This window comes from Rhincodon typus, chromosome 2, assembly GCF_021869965.1.
Source record: "Rhincodon typus isolate 14 chromosome 2, sRhiTyp1.1, whole genome shotgun sequence".
NCBI lineage: Eukaryota > Metazoa > Chordata > Chondrichthyes > Orectolobiformes > Rhincodontidae > Rhincodon > Rhincodon typus.
Window position 1 is genome coordinate 111736393 of NC_063333.1, and position 15631 is coordinate 111752023.

Below are 15631 nucleotides of genomic sequence, written 5' to 3' on the forward strand. Positions count from 1 at the left end.
GAAGAGGGATTGTTCCACGTAACCTACAAAGAGGCAGGCGTAGCTTGGGCCCATGCGGGTACCCATGGCTACCCCCTTTGTCTGTAGGAAGTGGGAGGAATTGAAAGAGAAGTTGTTGAGTGTGAGGACGAGTTCGGCTAAGCGGATGAGGGTATCAGTAGAGGGGGACTGGTCGGGCCTGCGGGACAGGAAGAAGCGGAGGGCCTTAAGGCCATCTGCATGGGGAATGCAGGTGTAGAGGGACTGGACGTCCATGGTAAAGATGAGGTGTTGGGGACCGGGGAATTGGAAGTTCTGGAGGAGGTGGAGGGCGTGGGTGGTGTCACGGACATAGGTAGGGAGTTCCTGGACCAAGGGGGAGAAAATGGAGTCTAGATAGTTGGAGATCAGTTCGGTGGGGCAGGAGCAGGCAGAGACAATGGGTCGACCAGGGCATTCAGGTTTGTGGATTTTGGGAAGGAGATAGAAGCGGGCAGTGCGAGGTTGGGGAACGATGAGGTTGGAGGCCGTGAGTGGGAGGTCACCTGAGGTGATGAGGTTGTGGATGGTTTGCGAGATGATGGTTTGGTGCTCAGGGGTGGGGTCATGATCAAGGGGGCGGTAGGAGGAGGTGTCGGAGAGTTGGCGTCCGGCCTTGGCGATGTAGAGGTCAGTGCGCCATACTACAACTGCGCCTCCCTTGTCCGCGGGTTTTATGGTGAAGTTGGGATTGGAGCGGAGGGAGCGGAGGGCTGCACGTTCTGCGGGGGAGAGGTTGGAGTGGGTGAGAGGGGTGGAGAGGTTGAGGCGATTGATGTCTCGACGGCAGTTGGAGATGAAGAGGTCGAGGGAGGGTAGGAGGCCTTGGGATGGTGTCCAGGAGGAGGGGGTGTGTTGGAAGCGGGAGAAGGGGTCACTAGAGGGAGGGTTAGGTTCACGGTTAAAGAAGTAAGCGTGGAGGTGGAGGCGGCGGAAAAACTGCTCTATGTCCAGGCGTGAGCGGTATTCGTTGATCTGTGGGTGGAGGGGGACAAAGGTGAGCCCTTTACTGAGGACTGACCGTTCGTCCTCAGTAAGGGGTAGGTCTGGGGGGATGGTGAAGACTCCGCAGGGCTGGCTGCTGCTGTCTCCTCTGGAGCTGCTGGCTGTGGAGGCTGTGGGCGGAGCTGTGTCGGCGTCGGCTGTGGGCGGAGCTGCGTCGGCGTCGGCTGTGGGCGGAGTTGCGTCGGCGGTGGGCGGAGTTGTGCTGGCGTCGGCGGTGGGCGGAGTTGCGCCGGCGGTGGGTGGAGTTGCGTCCGCGTCAGTGATGGGCGGACCGGCGTCGGAGGTAGGAGGAGCGGGGTAGGCGGCGGCAGTAGCCGTGAGGGTGGTCGCGACTTCAGTGTCGGTGGCAACGGCAGCGATGGTGTTTGCTGTCCCGGAAGTGGGGAACCCGGCGGTGGCGGATGTGACGTCATCTGTGGGTTCTCCGATGGTGGCCTCATGGCCAATGGCGGCGGACCCATTGTGGGGAAGGTCCTGGGTACGGCTGGGGATTTGGTGGGTGGAGGAAGCCCGTTTTGGGTGGTAGGCCAGGTCATTTTATCACAGCATATTGCTTGCATGCCGGTTTGTCTGTCCTCAGCATGCAGCAATGCTCCAGTGAATCACAGCGCAAACAGGAGGATCAACTTCTCATCTTCAGTCTAGGTACTTTACAAACTTCTGGACTTAATATTGAGTTCAACACCTTCAGATTATGAACTCACTCCCATTTCTTGCCCTTTTTTTTTAGCTTTACTTGTTGTATTCTCCGTCACCATATACTTCTGTCCCCTTCCAGCACTCCAGTGGGACTATCTGTTCTTTCCAGTTTGACAGTTAGACACACCATTGCTCTGCCATTCTCACATTCCGATCACTTAATCTGCATTATCAACATCTGTTCTCCCCCAGGACTCCACACCCACATTATTGTAATAAACGCTACCCCCTCCATACTTCACATCATCTCTGATGAAGAGTCATCTAGATTTGAAACATTAGCTTGCTCTCTCTCCACAAATGATTTCCAGCAATTTTTGTATTTTAGTATATATTCCAGCATCTGCAATAATTTACTTGTACCTTAGGTTGACATGCAGGATTCTCTGAAGGTAAGGCAATCCTTTCCTCAGTTCCTCTCCCAGAATCCTCCTCAGTTGCTTCTCACCAGCACCCTCTAATTGATGCCCTTACTCTTAAGAAAGCTTGTCGGATCCTTAGATTTATAAATTGAGGCAAAGAGAGTAAGAGCATTGAAGTGATGCTACACCTCTACAAATCATTGCTCGGACCACGTTTGGAGTATCGTGTTCAGTTCTGGGCATCTTATTTATGGATGGATGTCAAAGCCCTAGACGGATTTCAAATGGAGATTTACTAGAATGATACCAGAAATGAAGGATCTTAGGTACGTGGAAGATTAAAAGAGAATGGGCCTATTCTCCTGGGAGTAAGAGAAGAATAAGAGGTGAGTTTTTTGAGGTGTTAAAAATTATGAACAATTTTGACAGGGTAAAGAAGGATATTCTATTTCCACTAGTTGGTATGTCAATAACTAGGGGTGGTATGTCAATAACTAGGGGTGACAATTTCAAGGTGTCAGCAAAAGAGCTAGGTGTGATATGAGGTGAAATGTCTTCACTCAGAGAGTTGTTAGGATTTAAAATGTACTGCCCGGGAGAGTGGTGGAGGCAGAATCATGGCATTCCTTTCTCCGGTTCATGTTCCATACTTGCATTTTACCAATGAGTATCTAAAAGAATCATGTCCCTTCATGCAGGACATTCCTCCAAGTGAGTTTCTTCTGAGACAGGGTCTCCCACTCATTGACACCTATGGTGCATTTCTTGAGGGAAACCTTCAGGGAGTCTTTGAAAAGCTTCTTTCATTCTCCTTTCATTCAAATACTTTCCTTGAACAGACTGCTTTGACAGCTAGAATTCAGGCATCCTAAATATGTGGTCAGCCCAGCGGTGTTGGCTTCAGATGGTCATGGCCTCAACACTGCTACTGACTTGTTCAGTTGAGGTTAATGTGCCTGTCCTCCCAGCTAATGCTGATTCAAACAGCATTGATGGTACTACTAAACACCCATGGGGTAGCGTCTACATGTTGGTCAAGTCATTGGCCAAGGCCATAGAGAAGAATCAGAAGGATGACTGCTTTATTCACAAAGAGCTTGATGTCAGCAGGAAGATCATTGAAGAATCTCATCTTTAGGCATCCAAAGGCATTGCTTGCAGATTGGATGCAATGTTGATTCTCCTTCCTGATGTCAACCTTAGATGAGAGGTGGCTTCCTAGCTAGGAAATATTCCACATTTGGGCAGGTGGACTGACACCTGATCGGGACAGGCTAGCAAAAAGATTTGAGCCTCCTTGACCTTAAAGCTGAGACCAGTTCTACTGTGTGCTTCAGCAAAGGTGTTATGTGAGGCTTGAAGATTCTTTTCTGGGTGAAGATGAAGTTGTTATCTTCATACTGAAGTTCCGTAAGCGAGGTCTGGTGAGATGCTCTTCAGATGGCCAGTGCAGACTCGATGGACCATATGGCTTCTATCTACACTGCAGAGATTCTATGATTCTATGGCTGGGAGAAGGTACCTAGGAAGGAAATGGGCGATGATCTTCCGGGCAATGGACAGTAGGGAGACTCATCAGTGGTTCCCAAAGTCCACTTTGTTTCCTTTTTTGAAGATGGTGGTGTTGCAGTATTCCTGAAATCAGCAGGGATTTCTTCTTCGTCCCAGATTTTCAGGAACAGTTTGTGGAGATGACAGCTCTGCTCCTACAAATTTGAAAATCTCCACTGGGTTCCCACCCAGTCCTGTGGCTTTTCCATTCTTCATTTTTCTGCTGGCAACTTCAACTTCTGCCACACGCTAAGTGGGAGTCCAAGATAATCTTTCATGGGGAGTTAGGGGATTTAGAGTCATAGAGATGTATAACATGGAAATTGAGCCTTCAGTTCAACTTGTCCCTGCTGATCAAATATCCTAAATTCATCTGGTCCCATTTGCCAGCATTTGGCCCATATCCCTCTAAAGTCTATAAAAAAACAAAAGAACTGCAAATGCTGTAAATCAGGAACAAAAACAGAAGTTGCTGGAAGAGCTCAGCACAGCTGGCAGCATCTGTGAAGAAAAAATCAGATTTAACGTTTGGGTCCAGTGACCCTTCCTCAGAACTGATGGTAGCTAGGGAAATGTTTATTTGTATGCAGAAGATAGGGAGGGGGTGTGATGGGGTAGGGAGTAAACAGTAGGATAAAGGATAGAGCCCAGAGGGAGAGAAGAACAGTTGGATAGATAAAGGAGTTGATAATGATCTGGCTAGGAGGGTAAATTGCTGTTCATGGGGCCTGTTAGTGACTAACTGTAGGTAGTGTGTAATGGCAGGCTGTGTGATAACAAGGCCTGGCATGTAGGGTACAGGGCTAGGACGTGGGAGAGTTTAGGCACTGAAATTATTGAACTCGATATTGAGTCCAGAGAGCTGCAGGGTCCCCAAGCGAAAAATGAGATGCTGTTCTTCCAGCTTGCGCTGAACTTTACTGGAACACTGCAGCAAGCCTGAGGCAGAGATGTTGGCTAGGGAACGGGGTGTTACGTTAAAGTGGCAGGCAATTGGAAGCTCAGGATCTTTTTTGCAAGCAGTATGTACATGTTTTGCGAAGCAGTCATTCAGTCTATGCTTTGTTTCCCCATTGTAGAGGAGACCACATTGTGAGCAGCGAATGCAGTAGATTAGATTCTGGAGGTGTAGGTGAAGTGTTGCTTCACCTGGAGGTTATGTTTGGGCCCTTGGATATTGGGGAGGGAGAAGGTAAGTGGGCAAGTGTTGCACCTTCGCCGGTTGCAGGGGAAGGTGCCATGCAGCTGTGGGGGGCTGTTGGGAGTAAAGGAAGAGCGGAGCAGGGTGTCCCGAAGGAAACAGTTGCTGCGGAAGCTGGACAAGGGAAGGGAGGGGACTATATGTCTGGTGGTGGCATCTCGAAACACAACCAGCAAAGGTGCAACACCTGCCCATTTACCTCCTCCCTCCCCAGTATCCAAGGGCCCAAACATACCTTCCAGGTGAAGCAACACTTCACCTGCACTTCCCAGAATCTAGTCTACTGCATCTGCTGCTCACGGGGTCTCCTCTACATTGGGGAAACAAAGCGTTGTCTGAGTGACCACTTCACATCTACGTTCTGCTCGCAAAAAAGCTTACAGTTGCCTGCCACTTTAACACAACACCCTGTTCCCTGGCCAACATCTCTGCCTCAGGCTTGCTGCAGTGTTCCAACAAAGTTTAGTGCAAGCAGGAATAACAGCATCTCATTTTTCGCTTGGGACCCTGCAGCCCTCTGGACTCAATATCAATTTCTGGATAGAAAGCAACTATTTCCTTTGCTGGGAAGAGTCCAGAACAAAAGGACCATAACTTTAAAATTAGAGCTTGACCATATAGGGATAATTTCTTTACCAAAGTCTAAATAATAGCAAAAATCTAGAATTATGTGTCTCAGAAGGCTGTTGAGGCTCAGTTAATTGTGAATTTCAAAGGAATCACAGGCCAAGGAATCAAACCAGTCACTTGGTGTTAAGATATAAGCCACAATCTAACTGAATGACAGTTTGAGGGACTGTAGCTTGTTCCTGTTTCTATATTCCATAATTTGCCTGATGAATGTGAAAGTAGATAATGATTATCTGTCTTCATGTAATCAAAATCATGTACTCACTGTAATAATCTTTTTTTTCCAAGACTACGATGCATGGAAAACCAAAATAACCAGGTCTCAACTCCCAGGCTGCAACTATAATCCAGCTATGAAAAAATCCACAGGCGTTTTAGCCCATCCACCAACCCTTGAGTCAATACATGGAAGAACTGATTGGATATCTAAATATGGTGGCCGTAGATAGACCATCAACATTCTGTGCTATCAGCCCACACTGACCATTTTGAGCTAGGAACTGCTGCTAGCCCAAATGAAACTGCAGCAACAAAACTATCTGAAAACTCAAAAGATTGTAAACCAAATCTCATATGAAACTATTTCATTTAAGGTGGGATTTTTTTCTGTTTGATTGTTAATAGGATTATCTTCTAGCTTGGAATCAAGTGGGTCTTCTCAAATTTCAAAATTTAATAATCTGTTTACACTTTAAATATACGGGCATTGACTGCAGCTCTGGACTATTTAATGTTCCTAGTAGAAATTTATTTAAACATTTTAATATTTAATTTTTTTTAAATAATTGATTATTTTGTTTATATACATGTACCTTGTAGATGTTATACCATTATGACGACTGTTCTTGATATTGTTCCTAGTATTTGAGAGGCTAGAACAGGTCTTGATGTTCCTCCTAGCATATAAAAGAGAGCTTTACCAATAATGATGCTTCTTCACAACAGTCTGGAATGAATGGTACCAAGAAGTCAAAGAATCCAAGTCAGCTTATTAGAACGTAACATGTGTTTCTTGTTTCATTATTTAAATATAGGGATCAGTATTTCTTGATTTAAAAAAAAACTGGAAGAACTGCGGATGCTGGAAATCAGAAACATAAACTAAAATTGCTGGAAAATCTCAGCAGGCCTGGCAGCATCTGTGGAGAGAAATCAGAGTTAATGTTTCAGGTCCAGTGATGCTGCCAAACCTGCTGAGATTTTCCAGCAATTTTTGTTTCTGTATCAGTATTTTTTGCCCAGATTTGACAGTAGTTACAGGCACCAGAGGAAGAGTGACTGATCATCATATAACACATCAGCTATCAAAAAATGTCTTAACGGCTGCATTTCCAGCTTCTTAAAACTCAACTCTATGTTTAACATGTTTCCTTGCCCAGAAAATCTCTCATTTCTTTAATAATTTGTTTGGAGTGCAGTAATTTCTATAGTTGTTAACATACAATTAACTTGGTTTTAGTAAAGCTTGTTGATCTTAGTAGAATATATATCTTTTAACAGTTATCGCAAAAAGGAAACTAGTAAATACATCTTAAAATTAAACTCTTTTACAGATATGTGGTGTGCTGTCGAAATTGATTAGTATGCAAAAAGTTTAAGTAACAACTATCAGTTTTGCATGGCAGAAAAACTCTCAAACTGATTTCTTTTTATTCATTCATGAGATTTGGGTTTTGCTGACTAGACCAGAATTTATTGTCCATCCTTAATTGTTAAAAACTGAAAGAGCTATGGATGCTGTAAATCAGAAACAAAAACAAAAATTGCCAGAAAAGCTCAGCAGATATGGCAGCATCTGTGTTGAGAAATCAGAGTTAATGTTTTGAGTGAATAACAAACCAGCTAGGAGGGTGAAGCGCTGTTAATTGGGACTGGTAGTGGCTAACAATAGGTTGTGTGTAATATGTGATAACAAGGCCTGGTGTGTGGGCGTTGGGGTAAGGACATAGAGAGCTCAAGCCCTAAAGTTGTTGAACTCGATGTTGAGTCCAGAAGGCTGTCGAGTTCCCAAGCAGAAAATGAGGTGCTGTTCTTGCAGCTTGCACTAAGCTTCACTGGAGCCAGCAAGCCTGGGATGGAGATGTTGGACAGGGTGAGTTCAATGAAAGGAGAGCATCTCGTCATTGTGGGACTCTAAGTGGTCCCAATGTAAGTTCAAGTCACTGTTTGGAACCTTTAGTTCTGACCAGTCTGCACCGTGAGTGCTGCTTCACTAAACGAGAGTGCTTTGGAGTTGAGTGAGAATTGGGGGAGTGAGGTGAGACATGGTGTGGGTGAAGCTGAAAGACTGAATGCAGTGCTCAGTCTTAATCCGAGCATGGTCCCAACAGAAACAGCTAATTGGTAATTGATACCTGCAGTGTATTTTCTTACAGTTTTTAAAGTATAATATCTTAGCTTAAGTAAAGATAGGGACTTTTGATTATAATTGAAGTTTTTAAAATGAAGAAAGGTCCCTAGCTTAATTAAATTCTCTTAAAGAGAGTAACTAGCATGTGTGGTATGCTCCTCTTGTGCAATGTGCGAAATAAGGGATGCTTCCAGTTTCCCCGATGACTATGTGTGCAAAATAACCGATTTTTGGAACTGGAGCTACATGTGGACCCACTGTGGAGCATCCGCAATGCTGAAAATGTTGTGGACAGCATGTTTTGTGAGGTGGTCACACCACAGGTGAGGATTGCATAGGCAGAAGGGGAATGAGTAACCATCAGACAAAGTAAAATGCTCAGGAAGGAAGTGTAGGATTCCCCTGTGGCTACTCCTGTCAGCAGATATATCATTTTAAATACTATTGGGGGAGAATGGCCTCTCAGGGGAAGGCAGCATCAGCCAAGTTCATGGCACCACTTGTGGCTTTGCTGCAAAAGGGAAAGAAAATGAGCACAGGGCCATAGTGATAGGGGATTCAAAAGTCAGGGGTACAGAAAGGTATTTCTGTGACTACAGATGTGAATCCAGGTTGGCATGTTGCTTCCCTGCTGCCAGGGTCAGGGATGTCACAGAGTGGCTGCAGGACATTCTGAAGCGGGATCAGTGGTTGTGGTACACACAGGTACCAATGACATTGGTAAACAAAGGGATGAGGACCTGAAAGCTGAATGTAGGAAGTTAGGAGATAATTTAGAATGCAAAACCTCAATTAGGAATACTCCCAGTACCCCGTGCTAGCAAGAGTAAGAATAAGAGGATACATGAGATGAAAGTGTGGCTGGAGAAATGGTGTACCAAGGAAAGTTTTAGATTGTACAAGCCTGACGGGTTGCACTTGGGCAGAGCTAGGAAAAATATCCTCACAAAGGTTTTTGCTAGTTCTATTGGATTAGAGTTAGTATGGCAGGGGGATGGGAACGAAGTGGAGACTTAGATGGGTCAGATTCACATCAGGAAATGGGAGGTAGAACATTAGTTAGTAATGTAGTTAGTGACTCAGAAAGACTAAAGAAATAATTAAAAAAAACATTCAGCAAAGGAACCCTTGGGAGTATTGATATGCCGAGGGATCTGGATGTGCAGGTCCACAGGTCACAGAAGGTGGTAGTTAAGGTAGTAGAAAAGGTTTATGGCATGCTTTCCTTCATTAGAAAGGCATTAAGTATAAGGATAGGCAAGTTATGCTACAGCTTTATAGAACTGTAGTTAGGCCACACTGGAATATTACATGCAGTTATGGTCACCACACTACCAGAAGAACGTGGATGCTTTGGAGAGCGTACAGAAAAGGGATACCAGTATGTTGTCTTGTATGGAGGATTTTAGCAATAAAGAAAGGTTGGATAGACTGAATTTGTTTTCACTGGAATGCAGGAGGTTGAGGGGCAGTTTGATAGAAATCTATAAGATTATGAATAGCATCGGTAGAGTGGAAGATATGAGGCTTTTTCCCAGGGTGGAGGGATCAATTACTAGGCGATACAGATTGAAGGTGTGGGTGGGGGTTTGGAGTTTAAAAGAGATGTATGAGGCATGTTTTTCACACAAAGGGTGGTGAGTGCCTAGAATGTGCTGCCAGAGGAGATGATAGAAGCAGACACATTCAAGAAGCACCTGGATGAATACATGCATAGGAGGGGAAAAAAGGGATATGGATCCTGTAGGTCAAGACAGTTTTAGTATGGAAGGGCAAAATGTGTCAGTGCAGGTTCGGAGGGCCAAATGGCCTATACCTGTCCTGCATTGTTCTTTGTACTTTGTTCTTTGCAATTGACAGGATTGAGCTATTTATGCTTCAATGCAACAAATATTACAAACAAGGCAGATGAACTAAAGGTACAGATAGACACAATGGAATAATAAAATATAAGAGAAACATGTTTAAAGGCAAGGCAAAAGTGGAAGCTCAATATCCGTGGATGCAGAGTTTTCAAGATGGATAACGCGGGTGACAAAAAAGGAGGAGGTAGTAGTATTGGTTAAAAAATCAATTACAGTTGTGAGAAGGAATGATATACTAAAGGGGTTAATAAATGAGGCTTTATGGGTTGAGTTTAGATATTAAAAAAGGGGAAGTCACACTATGGGAGTATACTACAGACCCCGAAATAGTGAGCTGGAGATAAAAGAACTCGTGTAGACAAATTTCTACCTGTAGGAATAAGAGGACAATAATAGTTGGAGACTAACTATCCCAAAATCAACTGGGTTTCAAACAATGTGAGGGCCATTGAGGGTGGAAAATTCATGATGTATTGTGTACATGATTTTTTTCTTTTAAACGCTATGTGACAAGCCAAGTCAGAGATGCATCTCTGGATTTAGTTTTGGGAAATGAAGATAGGCAAGTGAGTGAAGTAAAAGTGGGCAACCGTACTGGGGATAGAGACCACAATATGGTTAGATTTAGTATTATTATGGAAATAGGAAGAGATAAATGAGGAATAAAAGTTTTGAACTGGGATAGTCAAATTTTACAAAACTGAGAAGTGATTTGGCTGAGGTGGACTGGACAGGGCTGCTAAAGGATAAATCAGTGGTAAACCAGTTGGAGGCAATAAAAAGTGAGATCCTTAGGGTACAGATCAGACATGTTCCCTCCAAAACTAAGAATGGTTCTGTAAAATCATGGTTTTCTAGAAAAATACAGGGGAAGATTAAACAGAAAAAGAAAGCCTATGATAGTCATAAATAAACTCAACACTGCAGATAGCCTAGAGGAGAAATCATAGAAAGTACAGGGATCCAGTAAAAAGGAATAAGGAAATCAAAAAGAGGACATGAAAAAATATTAGCAAGCAAGAGAAAGGAAAACTCAAAGATGTTTTACCAGTATATTAAGAGTGAAAGAATAGTTAAGGAAAGAAGTGGGATCCATCAGCGATGAAGAAGGGAACTTGTGCAAAGATGCAAAGGATATGGGAATAATTTTAAATGAATTTTTGACTCCATATTCAAAAAGGAAAGGGATGATATGAATATAGTAATCCAACGGGGGCAGTGTGAAACATTGGACAAAATAATCATAATGAAAGAGGAAGTGTTAAAGGAGTTCCAATCATTGAAAATATGTTGCCAGGCACTGGTAGAATGCAAATGTGGTTCCATTGTCTTAAAAGGGTATAAATGAAATGCCAAATAGTTATAGGTCAGTTAGTCTTACTTCAGTGGTGGGCAAATTATTAGAATCAATCCTGAGAAATTAGATAAACAGTCAGTTAGAAAGGCATAGACTAGTCAGGATAGTGTTGTGGATGGATTGTAGTAAGGCATTTGACAAGGTCCTACATGGCAGACTGGTCAAAAAATGTTAAAGCACATAGGATACAGGGTAATATGTCAAATTAAATTGAAGTTGGCTTTGCAGCATGAAACAAAGGGAAATGACCCATGGCTGCCCTTGCGAATAGAAAGTCGTCTCAAGTGGTGTTCCGCAGGGCTCGATGTTGGGACCCCTGCTGTTTGTTTTGTACATTAACAATTTGGACTTGAATGTTGGGGGTACATTTGGGAAATTTGCAGATGACACAAAAATTAGCCATGTAGTGGATAGTGTAGAGGATAGCTGTACGCTCCAAAATGATATAGATAGGTTGGTGGAGTGGGCAGGAAAGTGGCAGATAGAGTTTAACTCTTTTAAGTGTGAGGAAACACATTCAGGGAGGTCAAATAGTAAAAGGGAATACACAACAAACAGAAATATACTGAGACAGTTAGATGAATTGGATTGGATGGATTAGCTGTGGTAAATTGCCCCGTAGTGTTCAGGGATGTGCAGGTGACATGGATTAGTTATGGTAAATGTGGGGTTACAGGAATAGATTTGGGAGGGGATGGCTCTGGGTGGGAAGCTTTTCAGAGGGGCATTGCCGACTTAATGAGCCAAATGCCCTCTTTCTGCACTGTAGGGATTCTATGATTCTTTGAAGTGAGAAATCTTGGCATGCAAGTTCACAGATGTCTACAGGTAGTTAAGAATGTAAACAAAGCATATGGAATGCTGTTCTTCATTGGCAGAGGTATAGAGCACAACAGCAGATGTAATGATGAAACTGTAGAAGACACTGGTGAGGTCATAACTGAAGTATTGTATGCAGTTCTGATCACCACGTTACAGGAAGGTCTTAATTGCTAGAGAGAGTGCTAGAGAAGATTTACTAGAATGTTGGCAGGGCTAGAGAATTATAGCTAAAGGAGAGATTGGAGAGGTTGGGGTTGTTTCCCTTGGAGCAGAGAAGGCTGAGGGACGACATGATTGAGGTGTACAAAATTGTGAGGGGTAGAGATAGAGTAGACAGGAGGAACCTGTTTCCCTTGATAGAGAATTCAAAAACCCGGGCTCATAGAGTCAAGCTAAGTGGCAGAAGGATTTGAGGAGACATGAAGAAAAACATTTTTATGCAGATGGTGGTGCATGTCTGGAATTTGCTCCCTGAGTCGGTGATGGAGGCAGGGACCCTAAACTCTTTCAAAAAGTGCTTGGATCTGCAACTTGAGTGCTGTAAGCTGCAGGGCAATGGGCTCTATATAGGAAGATGGGATTAGAAAACCCATCCAGTTGGTCTTTGAGTTAGCATGAACAAGATGGACCAAATGTCCCTCTGCTGTGCTGTATGTGCTGTATTATTTCTATGGTTCTATTGTTATTGACATTCTTTTTTGAGGTATTTGGTATAAGCTGGAGTGCATTTGTTAAGTAAAAACATGAATAGCATAACAAGATGATACTTTGTAAAGTACTTGTCACAAATTGTCCTATGAAAATCTACCCCAGACTCACTGCTTGAATGGGGTGCTGTCTCCTGCTCTATCACTGTTGCTGTTTCATTCTTTTTGACTATGGTCTAGCTCCCCTTTTCTTAATTGTGTGCTGCGGGTTACAATATTCTTCTTATTATACCTTTATTTGAGTCCAGCCATGTGCCATAATTAGAGTCATAGAGGTTTACACGCCAGAAAAATGCCCTTTGGCCCTCATGTCTGCAGCAGTCAAATACAACCTAACTCTAACATTTTCCAGTATTTGGTCCATAGCTTTGTATGCCTTGATATTGCAAGTGCACACATAAATATTTCTTAAATGATATGAGGTTTTCTGCCTCCACCACCCTTATAGGCAGTGAGTTCCAAATTCTCACCGCTCTCTATGTAAGAAAATTTTTCCACAAATCCCCTCTAAACCGCCTGCCCCTTATCTTAAATCTATGCCCCCGGTCATTGATCATTCCTCCAAGGGGAAAAGTTTCCTCCTGTCTACTCTCTTTCTTGTTCTTTGCCCCTTATAACTTTATAAATTTCAATTATGCACACCCCAACTCCTGTCTCCTATGCTTGATGGAAAACAAGCAAGGCTGTCCAATCTACCTTCATAACTAAAACTCTCCAGCCCAGACAACATCTAGGTAAATCTGTTCTGCACTCTCTTCAGTGCAATCACATCCCACCTATAATGTGGATTTCAGAACTCCACACAATACTCTAGCTATGGCCTAACCAACGCTTTATATAGTTTCAGCATAGAAACTTCTTGTGCCTGCACTGCCATTCATTATGCTCATGGCTGATCATCGAGCTCAGTATTCTATTCCTGCCTTCCCCCATATTCCTTGATCCCTTTAGCCACAAGAACTATATCTACCTCCTTCTTGAAAATGCATGTTTTGGCTTCAACCACTTTCTGTGATAGTGAATTCCACAGGTTCACCACTCTCTGGATGAAGAATTTCTCCTCATCTCAGTCCTAAAAGGTTTACCCTTATCCTGAAACAATGACCCCTGGTTCAGGATTATTCTTCCTGCATCTAACTGTCTAGTCCTGTTAGAATTTTAAAGGTTTCTATGAGACTCCCCCTCCTCATTCTTCTAAACTCCAGTGGTTTCAATCCTAACCAATTCAATCCCTCCTCGTCAGTACTGACATTCCAGGCATCAATTTGGTAGACCTTCACTGCACTCCCTCTATAAGAACACCAATGTTCCTCCGATGATGAAATCAAAACTACACACAATATTCCAGGTGTGGCCCCACCAATGCCCTGTATGAATGCAGCAAATCATTGTGGTTCCTGTATTTGAATCTTCTTGCTATGAGGGCCCACATACAGTTTGCCTTCTTTAATGCCTGTGCACCTGTGTCCTTACTTTCAGTGACTGGTGCATGAGGAATCCTAGGTCTTATTGCAAATTCCCTCTTTCAATTTACAGCCACTTAAATAATAATGTCTTCCTATGTTTGCTACTAAAGTGGATACCCTTACATTTATCCACATTATACTGCATCTACAATGCATTTGTTCACTCAATCAGCCTGTCCAAATCACACTGCAATATGTCTGCATTCTTCTCACAGCTCACTCTTTAATAATGATCCCAAAACCTTCAGATTGAGGAGGGTGCCCTTGCACGTAAATTGGCCAAGGCCCTCAAACCCTCAGGCCACCAGAAGACATCCACCAATGTTATTGCACACAACAGGCCAATACTTTCAGCAGCCTGCCTGCTCATCAGCTGCTGAGCTGGAGTCAAAACGCATTGTGGGCATGAATGAAAAATCATTTTAAGGTTTCAGTCATGTCATATGTATTGGTACACTTTCAAATTTTGTGTATAAAATTCATATAACATGTGAACCTGTGTAAAATTCAAGTTTCTGAGAGCAATCTCGTTCACTAATGTCCTTTAGGGAAGCAAATTTGCTATCTTTACCTGGTCCAGCTGACATGTGACTCCAGATCCACAGCAATGTGGTTGACTCTTAATTGCCTTTGGGAGATTAAAGACATAAAATGCTAACCAAGCCAAAACTTTTTAAAAACATACAAACTTGCCAATTAGGAGCAGAGTGGTCAATTTACACCTTGAATTCTCCATTATTCAAAAAGATCACAATCAATCGTGTTTGTTTCTTCAACACCACATTCATGCCTATTCCCAGCAAACTTTGACTCCTATGTTAGTCAGTAATCTATCTACTTCTGCATTAAAAGTATCCAATGACCTTATCACTAATGCTGTCAGAGAAGGACAGTGCCATGCAGTTATGGTCTTCTGAAAGCAAAAAATTGCTCTTCATTTCCACCTTAAATGGAAGACAACTATATCCCCTAATTCTGGTCTCCATCATATTGGGAAGCATTGTTTTAGCATCGACCTAAAAAAGTAGAGTTGATTTGATCACAAGTGATTCTTTCATGGGTTTAAAATCCACTCCCATCATCTAACTGCCTAAATGTTCATAGTCATACATCAGCTGATTGCAGAGTTGCCAGGATGGAGACAGTTCCCACCAATCCTGTCCCTAAAAGCACTTGGCAGCAGAACATACAATGTATTTAAATCCATAACAATCACCCTCCTTGTCTTCAGAACCAAGTAACTCATTACAAACTGCTCCTTGAATTGCATCATGGATTGTCATTATTTCACCAGCATTCATGTCATTACTTGCATATTGTTATGCTAATAATTATCTTCAGCACTATCAAGGGCATTGGGTATTTCATTTTTCTTGAATGATTTAATGACAATTTTCATTCTGATTTCATATCAGGCCTCTACAATCCGTTCACACAAGATTGCCAACATAAAACTGCTGCTCTTGGAGAATGCCTTCTCTCCTCCCATCATCAAATCATTCTATTATTTGTCATACACTCCTTGTTTAGTGAGACTGAAGTAAGACAAAGATTGAACAAGGCTGTTTAGATCACTGGAAATCACTGCAATATCACTG

General features: G+C 43.0%; 2 protein-coding genes across 2 annotated transcripts in view; both read left to right on the forward strand.

Moving 5' to 3' along the window:
* Positions 1 to 7022, forward strand: part of LOC125486561 (serine/threonine-protein kinase MAK-like) — a 221916-nt gene extending 214894 nt beyond the window's left edge. The window contains 1 exon segment of the mRNA XM_048614462.1: positions 5755 to 7022. Within this exon segment, the coding sequence (XP_048470419.1) occupies positions 5755 to 5915 (161 nt within the window). The 3' untranslated portion in view covers positions 5916 to 7022.
* LOC109927112 (glial cells missing transcription factor 2) overlaps positions 1 to 15631 on the forward strand; it is a 1179481-nt gene that overhangs the window by 520437 nt on the left and 643413 nt on the right. The window lies entirely within an intron of this gene.